Raw genomic sequence first — 13,607 nt, 5'->3', positions numbered from 1 at the left:
TACAAATCCTTCACAGGGGGTCCATCCAATATACTGGGGGTGGGAGGTGGGGGTAGCCTTCCTCTAATCTAGAGTCTGACAATGCATGAACACAGACACTGTCCATCTATGATCCTTCCCTCTCTCTTCTTGACCAGCCCTTCTTTCCCAACAGGAATAATTATCCCTTTCACTTCTACAGTATTTTAACTTTTAAAGAGCTGTCATTTCTAATCTCATTTTATCCGAAAGTAGAGAAGACACTATTCTTTCCACTTTACAGATGGGCAGACTGTACAGATGGATAAAAAGAGCCTTGTCCAAAGTTGCCTGGTGAGTGGACCTACGAACAGAAGGAAGACTGGCGCACTCCCAGTCCTCTCTCCTTTAGCGACTAGCTGAGGACACTGAGGCTATAGGTTCAGAACCACAGGCTCTCCTAGAATTGGGCTGGCTGCAAGGTTTCCCCCAATCAGAACTTACTCCCTCTCCTCAGTCCCTCCCTCCCCCTTTTGATGCCCTTCCCCACCCACAGTCTTCCCCTGGAAGAGAAAAAGCAGAAAACTTTTCCATGATACCTAAACTCCTCAGACCATTTTCTCTACCACCTCCCCTTCTCCTACAGCTCTCCTACCCACCACGTTCCCTTGTTTGGAGGGAAAGTCCAAAATGGAGAAATGTCAAGCCCTCCCCTTGGAGGAGAAACTCCCAAATACCAATTCTTACAAATCTCTGTGTCTCTTTAACCTTGTCTTGATCCTATGATCTTTTGCCGCGCCCCCTGCCCCTGGGACTCTCCATCTGTTTCTAGGGTTCCCCTCCCGAGCTCGTTTCTGTCTGTCTTGCTGATTCTATCAGTCTCTCTGGCTCCACCTCTCACTGTGTGTCTGTCTGTGTGCCTCATCTCCATCTCTCTGGCCCTCTCTGTGGTTCTCTTCTGTGTCTCTCTGTCTCGATCTCTCTTCTTCTCTTCTTTACCCCTGGTGAGTCAGAAACAAAGGAGGGAGGGGGAAGCTGCACAGTAGGTCGGGCTCCGCGATTCGCCCTTTATTCTGAACTCACGACGTCAGCGGGGCCCGGGCGGGCAACTGTGGATGGAGCTGCCTGGAGCGGACTGTGTTGCCCAGAGAGAGCCGGGTCGGAGGAGAGACCAGACCCTGAGCGGGCGTGTGTTTGTGCGTGCGCTGGGATCAGGATGGGAGGTGTGCGGGGGGCGGGATAGAGGGAGCCGAGGGGGGGCAGGCATGCTTGTGTGTGAGAGTGTGAGTGCGAGGGAGGCTGGCCCTTAGTGTAACCGGAGCTACAAAGAAGGGAGACAGGGAGAGTCTAGAAAAGGGCGGAGGAGGAGGCGGAGGAGGAGGCGGAGGAGGAGGCGGAGGCGGCGCCGGGGGCATCTCCAACACCCTCCCCCTTGGAACGAGCCACATCAAACCGGCCTCCGCCACCGGGACCCCGGGCCGGCCCCCCACCCCCTCCCCTCTGCCCGAGCCCACCCGGGATGATGAAGAAGAACAATTCCACCAAGAGGGTGAGTGTCTCTTGCTTCCTCTAATTCAGTTGACTTTCTCCTACCAGGACCCCCTCTATCTCCTTCCGGGGTTCCGGCCTGTTTTGAGGGGGGGCAGGGACCGTGGGAGCACAGAGTCTTGTCCCCTTCCCCCCACCGCGCCCGCTCCCCTTCCCCCCTCCTCCTTTGCCATCCCAGTCTGAAGATTTTACATTTCATTCAATTTATGGGATGCAGTTACCTCCCACGGATCCCTGAGCCTGTCATCCTAGTTGCTAACAAGAAGCTTCAGTATTTAGGGGTGCTTTTTGCTGGGGGGAGCCTAGTCAAGATGGATAGTACTTGCCTCAGCTTCTCCTCTACCCCCACCTCCTCTCCAATGGGAAACCAGCAGCAGTTTGCATCGTGCTCTGCAGTGGAGAGAGGAAAAAAAGACAATGAAAATAGAATAAAATGCCATTAACCCCAGGCGCTTCGGAAAGAGGAAAATGGGGGCGGGGGCGGGAGAAGGGGGAAAGAAGGACAGTGGGAGAGTCACCAGTTCCCACTTTTTCACACCCTCTCCCTCCCCAAGGCCTGAGCTCCCAGCCTCTGCATCCCCTCTCCTGGGTTGTTTCCGCTGTTTATCTCGGGCTGAGGGAGGTCATGATGGGGAAGGGGACTGACTGCCAAGAGTGAGGACCCGCGGGAACCTCACTGACTTCCCCCAGTCTCTCCAGCCCCTAGGGTGATCTAGAAGGCGGGGAGGGAGGCAGCTAGTGGAGAGTGGGAGAAAAAACAAATTAACACTTAATAATGTGCTTCTTATCTTCCCCAACCCCCACCCCCTGCGGCAGGGGCCCCAGGATGGAAACCATCAGTCCGCACTGCCTGAAAAGGTCGGCTGGGTGCGGAAATTCTGTGGGAAAGGGATTTTTAGGGAGATCTGGAAAAACCGCTACGTGGTGTTGAAAGGGGACCAGCTCTACATCTCTGAGAAGGAGGTAGGATTCCCTTGCCTCCAACCACTCCAGCTCTCCTCTCCACATTCCCTCATTCTCTACATCAGCCTTTTACATCCCCTCGCTTCTACCTCCCCACCCCCATCCCACCCCCATAAACCATATTTAGTATTCCCAAAGCAAGTTGAGGAAGCAGTCTATCTATCCTCCACCACACCTTGTCCGATGACAAGGTTGCCCTTCGCTGAGAAATGCCCTGAGTTGGGTGGCAGACGTTGAGTTTGAAGCCTAGTTGGTGGTTTTCCCTTTGCGTACATTTGTCCGATAACAAAAGGCGATTTTATCCCAAGACTTAAAAAAAACCTTCTGATAAATGGGGAGCCCTTCCCCCAATGTCCCTCCCACCCCACCCCCAGTCCTGTCTGCAGCCTCCATCTGCAGACAGAATTGTTTCCTCTGCTGCTGCCGAAACATTCTGCTCAGTCCACCATCACCCCCCCAACCCCCAGCCCCCAGCCAACTTCCCTCCCTTTTCCTGTTTCTATCGAGGCCATACATTGATCATATCAACAGCTCAGCTGCACTGAATCATAAGGGAGATAGAATAACACACAGAGGGCCCGAGATCACTGTGATATGTGAAAGTCAGTCCAACACGACCTGGGATAGAGCATATCGGTTTGTGAGCGCTGGGGGGTTCTATTTGTTAACTATTCAACTTAACAAACATTTATTAAGTTCTTATTGTGTGTCCATTATGCTCTTTTCCCTCCCTCACCTCCCAGGAAAAGAAAAGGGACAGAAAAAACTTCCAAGTCAATTGGGGACCAGAGGAAAGGTTACTTATCCCCTTTTTTGCCTCCCTGAAGGAAGAAACCAGAGGGGGAAAATGCAACCAACAATCTTTGTCTTTTCCCCCAGCCAGATCCAGTTCTGTTGTTGAACTAGAAACTTTAGTTCATGTTGGGTTAGGATACCCAGGTCCTGGTCATAAACCACGGACCCTTTACGCTCCCACTCCCTCTCCCTCTTCCCCATCCTCTGCTTTAGCCTGTGTGTTTCCTTGGAGGGAAGAAAAGGACTTAGTATCTCAAACCAGAGGAAAAAAAAGCTGACTTATAGACGGAACTCAGTTTGTAGAGTAATGAGAAATCTAAACTGACCCCCTGGCCAGAAGTCATTTCATCTCCCTTGCCACTTCTGTGTCACATAGCTGGGAGACTCTTCCTGGACTTCCCAGTCAAGATAGTTTGACTTCCTTTGCCTTGGCTCTCCGTACCAGCACTGACTGTGGGAAATCCTCCTTGAATTCTGGCTTCCCAGAGCCCCCTGCTTTCCTTATTCTGAAGGTTGTGAGTGGCTAAATAAATCCTTTTATGGTATTCATACACATTCTGGCCAAGCCTGGAGACTATAGGCACAGGAACAATCCAGGTTGTGGCAGAGTAGGAAAGACCTGGAAACCTTCTACCCTCAAAATTTCTTTTTAAAAGGGAAGCCTCAATTGTCCAAATCAGTGTGGGGCCTGGGTCTTTGTCTGAATACTGGAGAAAGTCTGGGTCCAGAGAAGAGGAAGAAAGAAAAAGGAATTGAGTGGATTTGTTTTTAGGGAGTTTGACAGGAAAATATCCCTTCAATGTCACATACACACATACATCCAATTCCTGCAGAGGATTTTCTCCACAGTATTCTGGCTTTCCTGAATAAGTGTCAAAGTGTATCATCTGTTTTCCCTGAACTTCATAATGGCAGGAAACGTCAGAGAACAGTCAGGGAGGACTTCCCACACGTCATATCACAAGGGGAAACACAAGTATGGTGAGGGGGAGGAGGGGATAGGAAGGAACAAAAGGAAACAGGGCATCCCTTTCTTGTCTGTGTTTTAGCAAGGGAGTAGTCATGGGGAGAGCCAGGGTGACTGACCCCTGCCTGTGGGAGAGGAAGGTTGGAGTGTGAAGGCAGAGGGAGGGATGGAATGACCTCAGGCAGAGATGTCTAGTGTTCTATGAATCAGTAGCATCTGGCTAGTTATGGGAGAGGTTATCTAAAATGAGGGATTCAAAGTGTGGCTTTGCTCCTCCAACAGAAATGATTAGGGTAGAAGAAGGCATCAGGTGATCTGGGAAACAAATAGGTCAATGTCTTACCGTATTTGTGAGGCATTTTTAGGCAGAAATCAGCCTAAGTTTTAGGGCCCCTAATAGGGCTCCAGATTTCATCTTGCCCATAGAGAAGAGTAGGAAAGTTGCCACACTTCCCTCACAACTTCTCCCCAGCACCCCAACTGGTGATCATGCCCCCATCTCAGGCCAAAGCAGCCCTTTTCCCCAAAGTATTTGAGCACTGACAGGACTGAGTCTTGAGGTCTCAAAATAATAAATAAGTTTGAAGAGAAGGTTAAAGGGTGGACATCCTAGAGAAGTTTTCAGCTTTAAATAGACTTTAAACTTAATTTAAAACTGCACTAAGATTTTTGTGACACACTGTATGTTGTATTTTAGGTCATTTGTAAGTTGTTTCATAAAAGATCAACAGTTACCATATATAAAGTGCGATATAAATGCAAGTCATGGTGATGATAATGATGATGCAAGAATGTCTTTGTCTTTATACCTACCACTCCTAGTAAATTTCCCATATTTGTCCTTCTCCTCCAATTACCTTTCAGCCCTAGGGACCATAGAACAGACAGGCAACCCCAGGAGGAAATACTGAGAGTTTCTTTAGGGGTGATATGACCTCTCAGAAATGCCCAGCCCAAAAGCAGCCTGTGTTGTTGAGAGTTTTTCCGATTCTTAGCACTAAGGTTCCATTTTCCAGAAAGATTTGAGGGTCCTCAAGATAAGTGGTGCTGACATTGCAGGAATATGAATCTCCCTCAGGAAGCCTTTGAAATAGCTGGAGCAAGAGGGTCAGGACAAGTCTTTTTGTTTTATAGACATCTATGCTTTTGCAGACCTGGGACATAGAGGCAAAGGAAGGGAAGGGGCAGTTTCAAAAGATCAATAATTCTGGAAGTGGCTTTTAGAGATTTTTTTTATGAAAAAAATAATAAATTCAAGAAGGAAACCAAGTTCTAGACTCCCTGACCCTGACCCCTTGAAGTGTCCACTCTTATACCACTTCTGTCTGTTTCTTCCCCCATCTTGCCTAGTATCCATCTCAATTTTCCCTTTTTCCTATAGCCTCTTCCAAGTTCTCAGTTCTGATTATAGGTGAACCCACTCCCCTCTTCTGGGGAAAAAAGAACAAACCACCCACTCTTATGCCCCTTCCCTTATACACACCCATTGCCTTCCTTTCCATAACTTCTGGTCTCTGTTGATATTCTCTGGGAAAGGAGGGGGAAGAGAAGTGACACACCATTGTATGTCCCTGCCCCATGTTTCTGGGAATTGTTCTTGACTTAGGAGCCCCTTGCCAGGGTCTGGCCACACCTCTACCAATGTGGCTTCAGAGTTTTTGATTCCTTTCCTCTCCCCAAAAAGTCTAAGGAGATAAGAAGAGAAGAGGTCTGAGAGACCCCAACCGTGAAAAAAATCCAAGTAGATGTGTAAGCCAGATTGTAGCTGGGAGGATGGGAGGATGAACTTTTTGTTACAGTGCTCAGTACTATAAAGCAGTTCTTGGTTCCAAAGGACAGGTAGACGGTGCAGAGTAGAGTTGGAGATAAGGGCTTAGGGACTGGTAGAGAAACCTGCATCTATCTGAGATGGTGCCAAGAGTTTTATTTGGAAGCAGGAGGAGGGGCCTCTGGAGTGCCAGGCTTGTAATTATAAAATGTATGTGACTCAGAATTCTGTTATCTGAGTGTGTGCATTTTGTTATCTCTGACACAGAGGGGGGACTCTGCTGTGCATGGGGCTGTGTCCCGGGGGGACTTGGGAGACGTGTAGCTACATGTAGTTGTGCATTTATCTGTAACAAAGCCAGCACTAGGAGACACACGTGGAGATTGGTTTGTGTTTCTTTCATCTCAGCTATTTCTCTTCCAGAAACCATGGCTTGCTTATTCTCAAAGGCACCCCTCACACCAGGCCTCCCAGCTAGTGGAGAAACAGTAACAGATGCCACCTTTTCCCCAACTATATACCCATTATGGACCTCCAACTGCTTCTAATGCCCTTAAGCACAGGCACAGCAATTGTGGGCTAATTCATTTGGGGAATTAAGACTGCCTCCTCTGACCTCCGTCCTAATCAGGCCCAAATGAACCCAAGAGCTAGTTCCAGGTCCCCCAGCTTCAGAAGACAAAGGAGGACACTCTGGGAAAGGATAGGAGAGGATCCTAAGAGAAAGTTTTAATAATGAACCTGGAGAGAAAGGTTAAGGAAGTTTGATTTGTTGTGATCAGAGAAGGCCATGGAAATAAGGGTCGATTCTTAGAAGACTACAACAGGAAAGATTAAGATTTAGATACAAGGGATATTTCTTAACAGTAAGGAACCTTCAATTCTCAAAATGGGGTGGTGCAAGGAGATTGTGCAGTATTTTCTTTAGAAGACTCTTGTGTCTCTACAAGTACCTAGAAGTACCTAGGTACTATGCCCGTACAGGCAGAGGCAGCATGGGAAGAGCCAGAATAGCAGTTCATTGCAAGAAGCCTTGGGCTTACTCTAGAAGGCCTGGGATTCACCACTTCCTAGCCTATGACCTTGATTTAGTAAGTCATCCAACCTCTAAAGAACTCAGTCTTCTTGTATGTAACATGGGACTAATAATGCTTGCAATACCTACCTCATAGTGTTGTTGTAAGGAAAACACTTTGTGGGCTGTAAAGTGTTGTATGCATGTTAGCTGTTGTTATTGTTAGATGATTTTATAGACTCAATGAGTCTAGATTGAATTGACACAGGACTTTAAGGGGGCCTGAGTTTGAGAAGAGGGGAAGCATTTGTAGTTTTTAGCTGTACTGAACAAACTTTGCGGCACAGGGAGTGAGTCTCCGTTGCTGTAGTAATCTGGCTCCTGAAATACAACAGGCAGATGAATGTCTTTATAAAAAGGTTTAGTAAAGGTGGGGGCTGAGAAGGGGCAGAGCGAGGGGCACCCAAAGTGAATGTCACTATAGTGGGAGGCCACACGTGGATCCTCCCTACCCTTAACCTCTCTTACCTCCTTCCTTCTAAGATCATGGACCCATTCATTTGGAGAATTGATTAAGATGATTTCTGCTGACCTCTGACCTAATCAGACCCAAATAAACCCAAGAGCCAGTTCAAGGGTACTGTTCAGAAAACAGTAGGGGACGCTCTGGGAAAGGATAGGAGAGGACCCTAAGACAAAGTTTAAAAAATGACCCTGAAGGGAAAGATGAAGAGAGTTTGATTTGGCAGCCTCTAGAGATTCCAGAGGCTGTCCCTGCCTTCTCCAGACTAAGGGATGAGCTTAGCCACTTAAACCATGTCCTCTAAAGGAGAAGGGAGAAGAGGGGAAGAGTGGGATTGAGAAAATGTGAAGTCTGTTCTGGTGGAAAAGAATAGGGAAATAGGGTACTTATGAACAAATCCTCCAGCTAGGAGTTAACAAATGAGCCCTCCCAATTCCTCCCTTCTCTGGGGTACCTTCTCAGAGCCTCCTGACTTGCAACCACCCCAGACTTTCTTGTTTTTGGTTTGTTTTTTTTTCCTCTCCCTGGGCTGGTTTGAACCAATGAGTTAATGGGGGAAAGGGCCAAATAATTCTTATCTCCCCCCACACCAATTCACCCCGCCCCCGCCCCTTAGATAAAAGATGAGAAAAATGTCCAGGAAGTATTTGACCTGAGCGACTATGAGAAATGCGAGGAGCTTCGGAAATCCAAGAGCCGGAGCAAGAAGAATCACAGCAAGTTTACCCTGGCACACTCCAAACAGCCTGGGAACATGGTATGTCGTCCCTACCGCCTTGGCCCCCTGGACGCTTATTGTACACAGCGCTGTGGAGAAGATCTCTCCCATGCATATGCTCACTGTTTCTCTCAGTGAGTTCTCTTACCTCCCAAGTCTACAGTCCCCAGGCTCCCCCATCAACTTTGACCTTTTCTTGGAGTATTCATCCCTCAATCTTCCCCGGTCCCTCAGGCTCTTCTCCTCTGCCCACTGATACCCATCCTATCTTCTTAAATGTGCCCAGAGAAGAAAGCCCCTTTACTTCTCTTGGGAGAGAATGCTTATATTATCCCTAAGAGGCAAGTAGTAGCCTAAACCTATTTCCTTTTGTCTAAGTGACCACACAGCAGCTACTCCCATTTCCTGGAAAATGTTCCTTCATACATGTAAAGACCTTTTTTTTTTTGCCTGTCCTTCACTGCCCCCCAACCACCAGCCTTCTCTTCTCCAGCCCCATAATCACCTGTGTCCCTCTCAATATTCTCTCCTTCACATCCATAGTCCATTTGAGCTTAGGGGCCAGGACAGCAAAGCCCAAGACTCTATCCTGTACAAAATTCATAATCACTTCAAAGACAGAGTGCCCAGTTGTACATTTTTGTAGGGGGGCATAATGGCATCCCTAAAGAGTTGGTGTGGGTTTGTGGGGAGGGGGAAGAGAAGGAATGATGACAGAAATAGAATCTCCCTCCTGGAAAAGGTGGGGCCAAAACAGATAAGACATCTTAGTATTTTCACTATTAAGTCTCCAAGGCAACCTCAGGGATAGGGGCATTAACTGTAACCCCCAGGTTATAACCAAAATCTTCACCCCCACCCCCAACCAGGCACCCAACCTGATCTTCCTGGCAGTGAGTCCAGAGGAGAAGGAGTCTTGGATTAACGCCCTCAGTTCTGCCATCACCCGAGCCAAGAATCGAATCCTGGATGAGGTTGGTGAGGTTGGGATCAGTGTGGAGATGGGCAGGTCTAGTTAGCACCAAGAGGAAAGCTGAATTAACTAACTGGCCCCATTGACCTGCTCCCCTCCAACTCCCTCTCTCTCTCAAACTCATGCTTATCTCCTCCTAACCCCTTCACAGTTCTCTCTTGTCCAGGTCTTCTATTCTAACTTTGGGATGTGAGGGCCAGAGTTTAGGGACCAGATTAGAGATTCTTTCAAAACTAGGATATCCTGAAATCCAAGGGATGTATTGTGGGACAGGTCACAGGATCTGTTCCCCAGTGCAAGTATTTTCAGGGAAGTTGAGACAGAAGGAGGGAGGCTGTAAGGAACACAAGTCTTCTCATCCGCAGGTCACTGTTGAAGAGGACAGCTACCTTGCCCATCCTACCCGTGACAGAGCAAAGATCCAGCACTCTCGACGTCCCCCCACCCGAGGACACCTAATGGCTGTGGTACGTAAGAATATCAGAATTTCCATACTAGCTGAGATTCCTCTTCCATCCAGGTCAAGGTTTTATCTTGTAAAATGGCACCAGGGTACATCTTTGTGGATGGGTGTGATAATCCTGCTTGCCATCAGTCTCTAAAGGTTGTGTACATCATAGAACATCCTAGTTTCCCTTAATGCTTTATGGATCACTACCAAACCCTTAATTCAATAAATATTTAAATACTTAGCATTTACCACCTGCCTAGAAAGTGTTAGGTTGTAGAACATGCAAAAAAAATTTTAATACATAATACATCAAGTCCTTACCCTCAAGGAATACTGTCTAATTGAAAGGTCAATCAATCACCAAGCATTTATTAAATCCCTGGTAAGTGCTGGAAATACAAAGACAAAAATAAAAGTCCTGGAACTCAAGAAACATTTTATTAGGGGAGAAAGCCTGGTCACATATAAGTATAAATAAAATAAAGGAAATCTATGGGGGTAGGCACTAGTAACTAGGGGCAGCAGGGTTTGGAATCAGAATGTAAAAGGCAATGTCTGAGCTGAGTTTTGAAGAAAAGCAGGGATTGATTCTAAGAGGTAGAATTTGGTAAAGAAGAAGCACATTCCAGATATGGAGGACAGACAGTGTCTATGCCCAGAGATGGCAAATGAAGTACTGTATATGAGAAATAGCAGGGGCAGCTAGGTGACGCAGTGGATAGAGCACTGATCCTGGAGTCAGGAGAACCTGAGTTCAAATCTGACCTCAGACACATAAACACTCACTAGCCGTGTGACTCTGGGCAAGTCACTTAACCCCAATTGCCTCACCAAAAAGAAAAAAAAAAGAAAGAGAGAGAGAGAGAGAAATAGCAGAAGGCCAGTTTAGACTGAAGAGTGTATGTAGGGAAATAATGAATAAAAACCTAGAAAAGTAGATTGGAGCCAGATTGGGAAGGGCTTTGAATGCCAGAAAAGTTTATATATGATCCTAGCAGCAGACATGTGACATGGTCAGTCTAGTACAAGGGTGGGGAACCTGTGGCCTCGAGGCCACATATGCCCCTCTAGGTCCTCAAGTGCAGCCCTTTAACTGAATCCAAACTTCACAGAACAAATCCTTTTATTAAGGGCTTGAGGCAGAAGGTTCCCCATCCCTGGACTAGTACTTTAGGAATATCACTTTGGTATTTCTGTGGAAAAAGGATTAGAGACAGAAGACCCTTGAGTCAAGGAGAGAGGAAAAATATGAAAATGTAAGTAACATTACACGAATTAAAAAAAAGAATACTACAAGAGACATCATGAGATAATATGAGAAAATGTCAACCAGGTGACTTATCACTGGGTTGTTGTTAGGCTCAAATGAGGCAGTGTATATATAAAGCACTATATAAATGTCAGTGTCGACTAACGTATTCTTATAAGTTTGCTAACCTGCTATAGATTTGTCCATGTTTCAAAGGGGTTTAGTATTCTGAATATTGTTGTTTTATTTTGGGGTATTTTTTTAAGGTCTCAGTATGAGGTTGGGGAAATCAGGATAGTAGAGGGAGCTGGGTCATGTAGCTAGAAGGAGGAAGGGAATAGGTATTTATATAGCACCTATCAAGTGCCAAACTAAAGTGCTAAGTCCCTTTTACAAATATGACCTCATTTGATTCTCGCAACAGCCCTTTGAGGTAGGTGCTATTATCATCCCCGTTTTACAGTTGAGGAAACTGAGGTAGATAGAAGTTATGTGATTTGCACCAGGTTACCTAGCTAGTAGAGTCTAAGGTCAAATTTGAACTCCAGCCCATCACTCTGTCTACCATACCAATAGATGCCTCAGTACCCACTGCCCTTCCACCCCCACCCACTCAGAGGGATGTGGATGAGGAGATACAGAATATCTTCTCAGTCTGGAACCTTACATTGGGTGCTTGGGGCAAAGAGAAGTGACCCAGGCTTCCCTCCACATGAAAAATCATTACACCAATTCAAGTAATCAAGTATAAATTATCATCATACAGTTAGGAAAGAACCTCAAAGGCAGGTACTGCTTCCTCCCTGTCTTCAACGCTCTAGTGCACAGTAGGCATCTAATAACTACTTGTTGCATGGAATTGGAGTTGGAGAAGGCGTCAGCCAGAGAGGAGGAATGTTTGCCCGAGTAGTCCTTCCCAATATCTCTATTCACGACCATGGTCATTGTACTTCCTGATGCAGGCCTCAACCTCTACCTCTGATGGAATGTTGACCTTGGACCTGATCCAAGAGGAGGACCCCTCCCCTGAAGACCCCACTTCTTGTGCTGAGAGCTTCCGTGTTGACCTGGACAAGTCAATGGCCCAGCTGGCAGAAGGCCGGCGACGGGCAGACTCAGACAGAATACACCCCGCTGTGGACCGGGGCTGTAGCTTTCCCCGGCCCTGGGAGAAGCCAGATAAGGGGGCCCCCTATACTCCCCAGGCTCCCAAGAAGCAGACGCCCTCAGAGAAAGGACGATGTGCTTCCTTGGAAGAAATCTTGTCTCAGCGGGATGCTGCCCCAGCCCATGGCCTGCTACAGCCTGAGAATCACTCTACCCCAACCCCACCTCACCCTGGACAGCTGTCCCGGATCCAGGACCTGGTAGCCAGGAAACTGGAGAAGACTCAGGAGCTGCTGGCAGAGGTGCAGGGGCTGGGGGATGGGAAACGAAAGGCCAAGGACCCTCCACGTTCTCCCCCTGACTCTGAGTCAGAACAGCTGCTGCTGGAGACAGAGCGACTGCTTGGGGAGGCATCATCCAATTGGAGCCAGGCAAAGAGAGTACTGCAGGAGGTGAGGGAGCTGAGGGACCTGTACAGACAGATGGACCTTCAGACCCCAGACTCCCAACTCAGACACACTACTCAGCACAGCCAGTACCGGAAGAGCCTGATGTGAGGGGGCAAGAAAGAGGGGTCTAGGACACATTGGAGGGAGGGATGGGCAGACACTGGGATAGGGTTTGTTTTGTTTTATTTTGTTTTTTAATTTACCACAATCAAAAAAAAAAACAAAAAACAACTCATGGCTCCTGCTGGTGCCTAATCCTCCCTTGATCCCTCCCCCTGTCCCCCCTGGAGCCATAAACTGGGCTCAGATTTGAGGGAGAGGTATTCTCTACTGAATGGTAAAGATCTGGACCCAAAGAGGAGAGAAGAGATGTTGGAGACTATCTGACTCCACTACTAGAGACATGAGGAGGAGGAGTGAGAACCAGTCTCTCTGCAGTCCCCCACCCCAACACAGAGGCTATGTGTTTATGGTTCAAATCCTAGTTTGATGGGAGCAGAAGGAATAATCATTTTGTGCCCTTACCCAGGGTGGCCTCTAAGGCCAGAAAGTCCAGACTCTGGGGAGGCGGGTTCTACTTCCATCTGTTTCAACCTTTGGTATCGGTAAAGGGAAGGGGGCTCAGAGTGGAGAAAGAAGGATAGTCTGTAGAATCCAAACAGCAATCAGATGTGATCTTTCTAACAGCCCCTCATTGCGATTTAAGCTCCCTCTCTTTCTCTTTTATTCCTTATTCTGGTATTTACTTCTCCCTCCACCCAAAATGAGTTTAAGGATGTGATGCTTGTGGTGTTACCATGAAGAGGTGGTAGTATTCTCTTTGCTTCTCCAGAGGGTGGGGCTTCTCTAGCAGGGGAATGAGGGACAGCTGACCCCAAGGGAGAACTGATCTAAGAATGAAACTTGGTTGTGGAGCATGCTGGGTAAGAAAGAGGGGAAAAACCAAACACGTGTTCATGTTCCTCTTTTAGCCAAGCCAGAGTTTTCTGGGTCCTTCCCCCTACTCTGTCTGCCCCCAAGACTGCTTGTCCCTGTCTGTGAAAGGGAGTCCCTACCAAGGAAGGAGTTCACTCGCGCATGCACACACACACACACACACACACACACACACACACACACACAC

At 47.5% G+C, this 13,607-nt stretch overlaps 1 protein-coding gene across 1 annotated transcript; it reads left to right on the top strand.

Annotated features, from left to right (window-relative positions):
- Window positions 1-1,391: 1,391 nt before the first annotated feature.
- On the top strand, window positions 1,392-12,715 carry LOC114043211 (pleckstrin homology domain-containing family O member 1). Its single transcript, XM_027862242.1, has 6 exons — window positions 1,392-1,507; window positions 2,323-2,469; window positions 8,154-8,294; window positions 9,125-9,229; window positions 9,594-9,695; window positions 11,891-12,715. The coding sequence occupies exons 1-6, from the start codon at window positions 1,478-1,480 to the stop codon at window positions 12,590-12,592; spliced, it is 1,227 nt and encodes a 408-aa protein (XP_027718043.1). The 5' UTR covers window positions 1,392-1,477; the 3' UTR covers window positions 12,593-12,715.
- Window positions 12,716-13,607: the final 892 nt, after the last annotated feature.

Source organism: Vombatus ursinus, unplaced genomic scaffold (genome assembly GCF_900497805.2).
Source record: "Vombatus ursinus unplaced genomic scaffold, bare-nosed wombat genome assembly UNPS02014768.1, whole genome shotgun sequence".
NCBI lineage: Eukaryota > Metazoa > Chordata > Mammalia > Diprotodontia > Vombatidae > Vombatus > Vombatus ursinus.
Note: the sequence above shows the minus strand (reverse complement) of the source record. Positions and strands in the feature narration are given on the sequence as shown.

What these genes read in the sequence shown, in the direction of transcription:
- LOC114043211 (XM_027862242.1), top strand. Translation starts at nt 1,478, where the DNA reads ATGATGAAGAAGAACAATTCCACCAAGAGG. An exon ending in TCTACATCTCTGAGAAGGAG is followed by an intron (nt 2,470 to 8,153) that starts GTAGGATTCCCT and finishes CCCGCCCCTTAG; the next exon opens with ATAAAAGATGAGAAAAATGT. An exon ending in AGAATCGAATCCTGGATGAG is followed by an intron (nt 9,230 to 9,593) that starts GTTGGTGAGGTT and finishes TCTCATCCGCAG; the next exon opens with GTCACTGTTGAAGAGGACAG.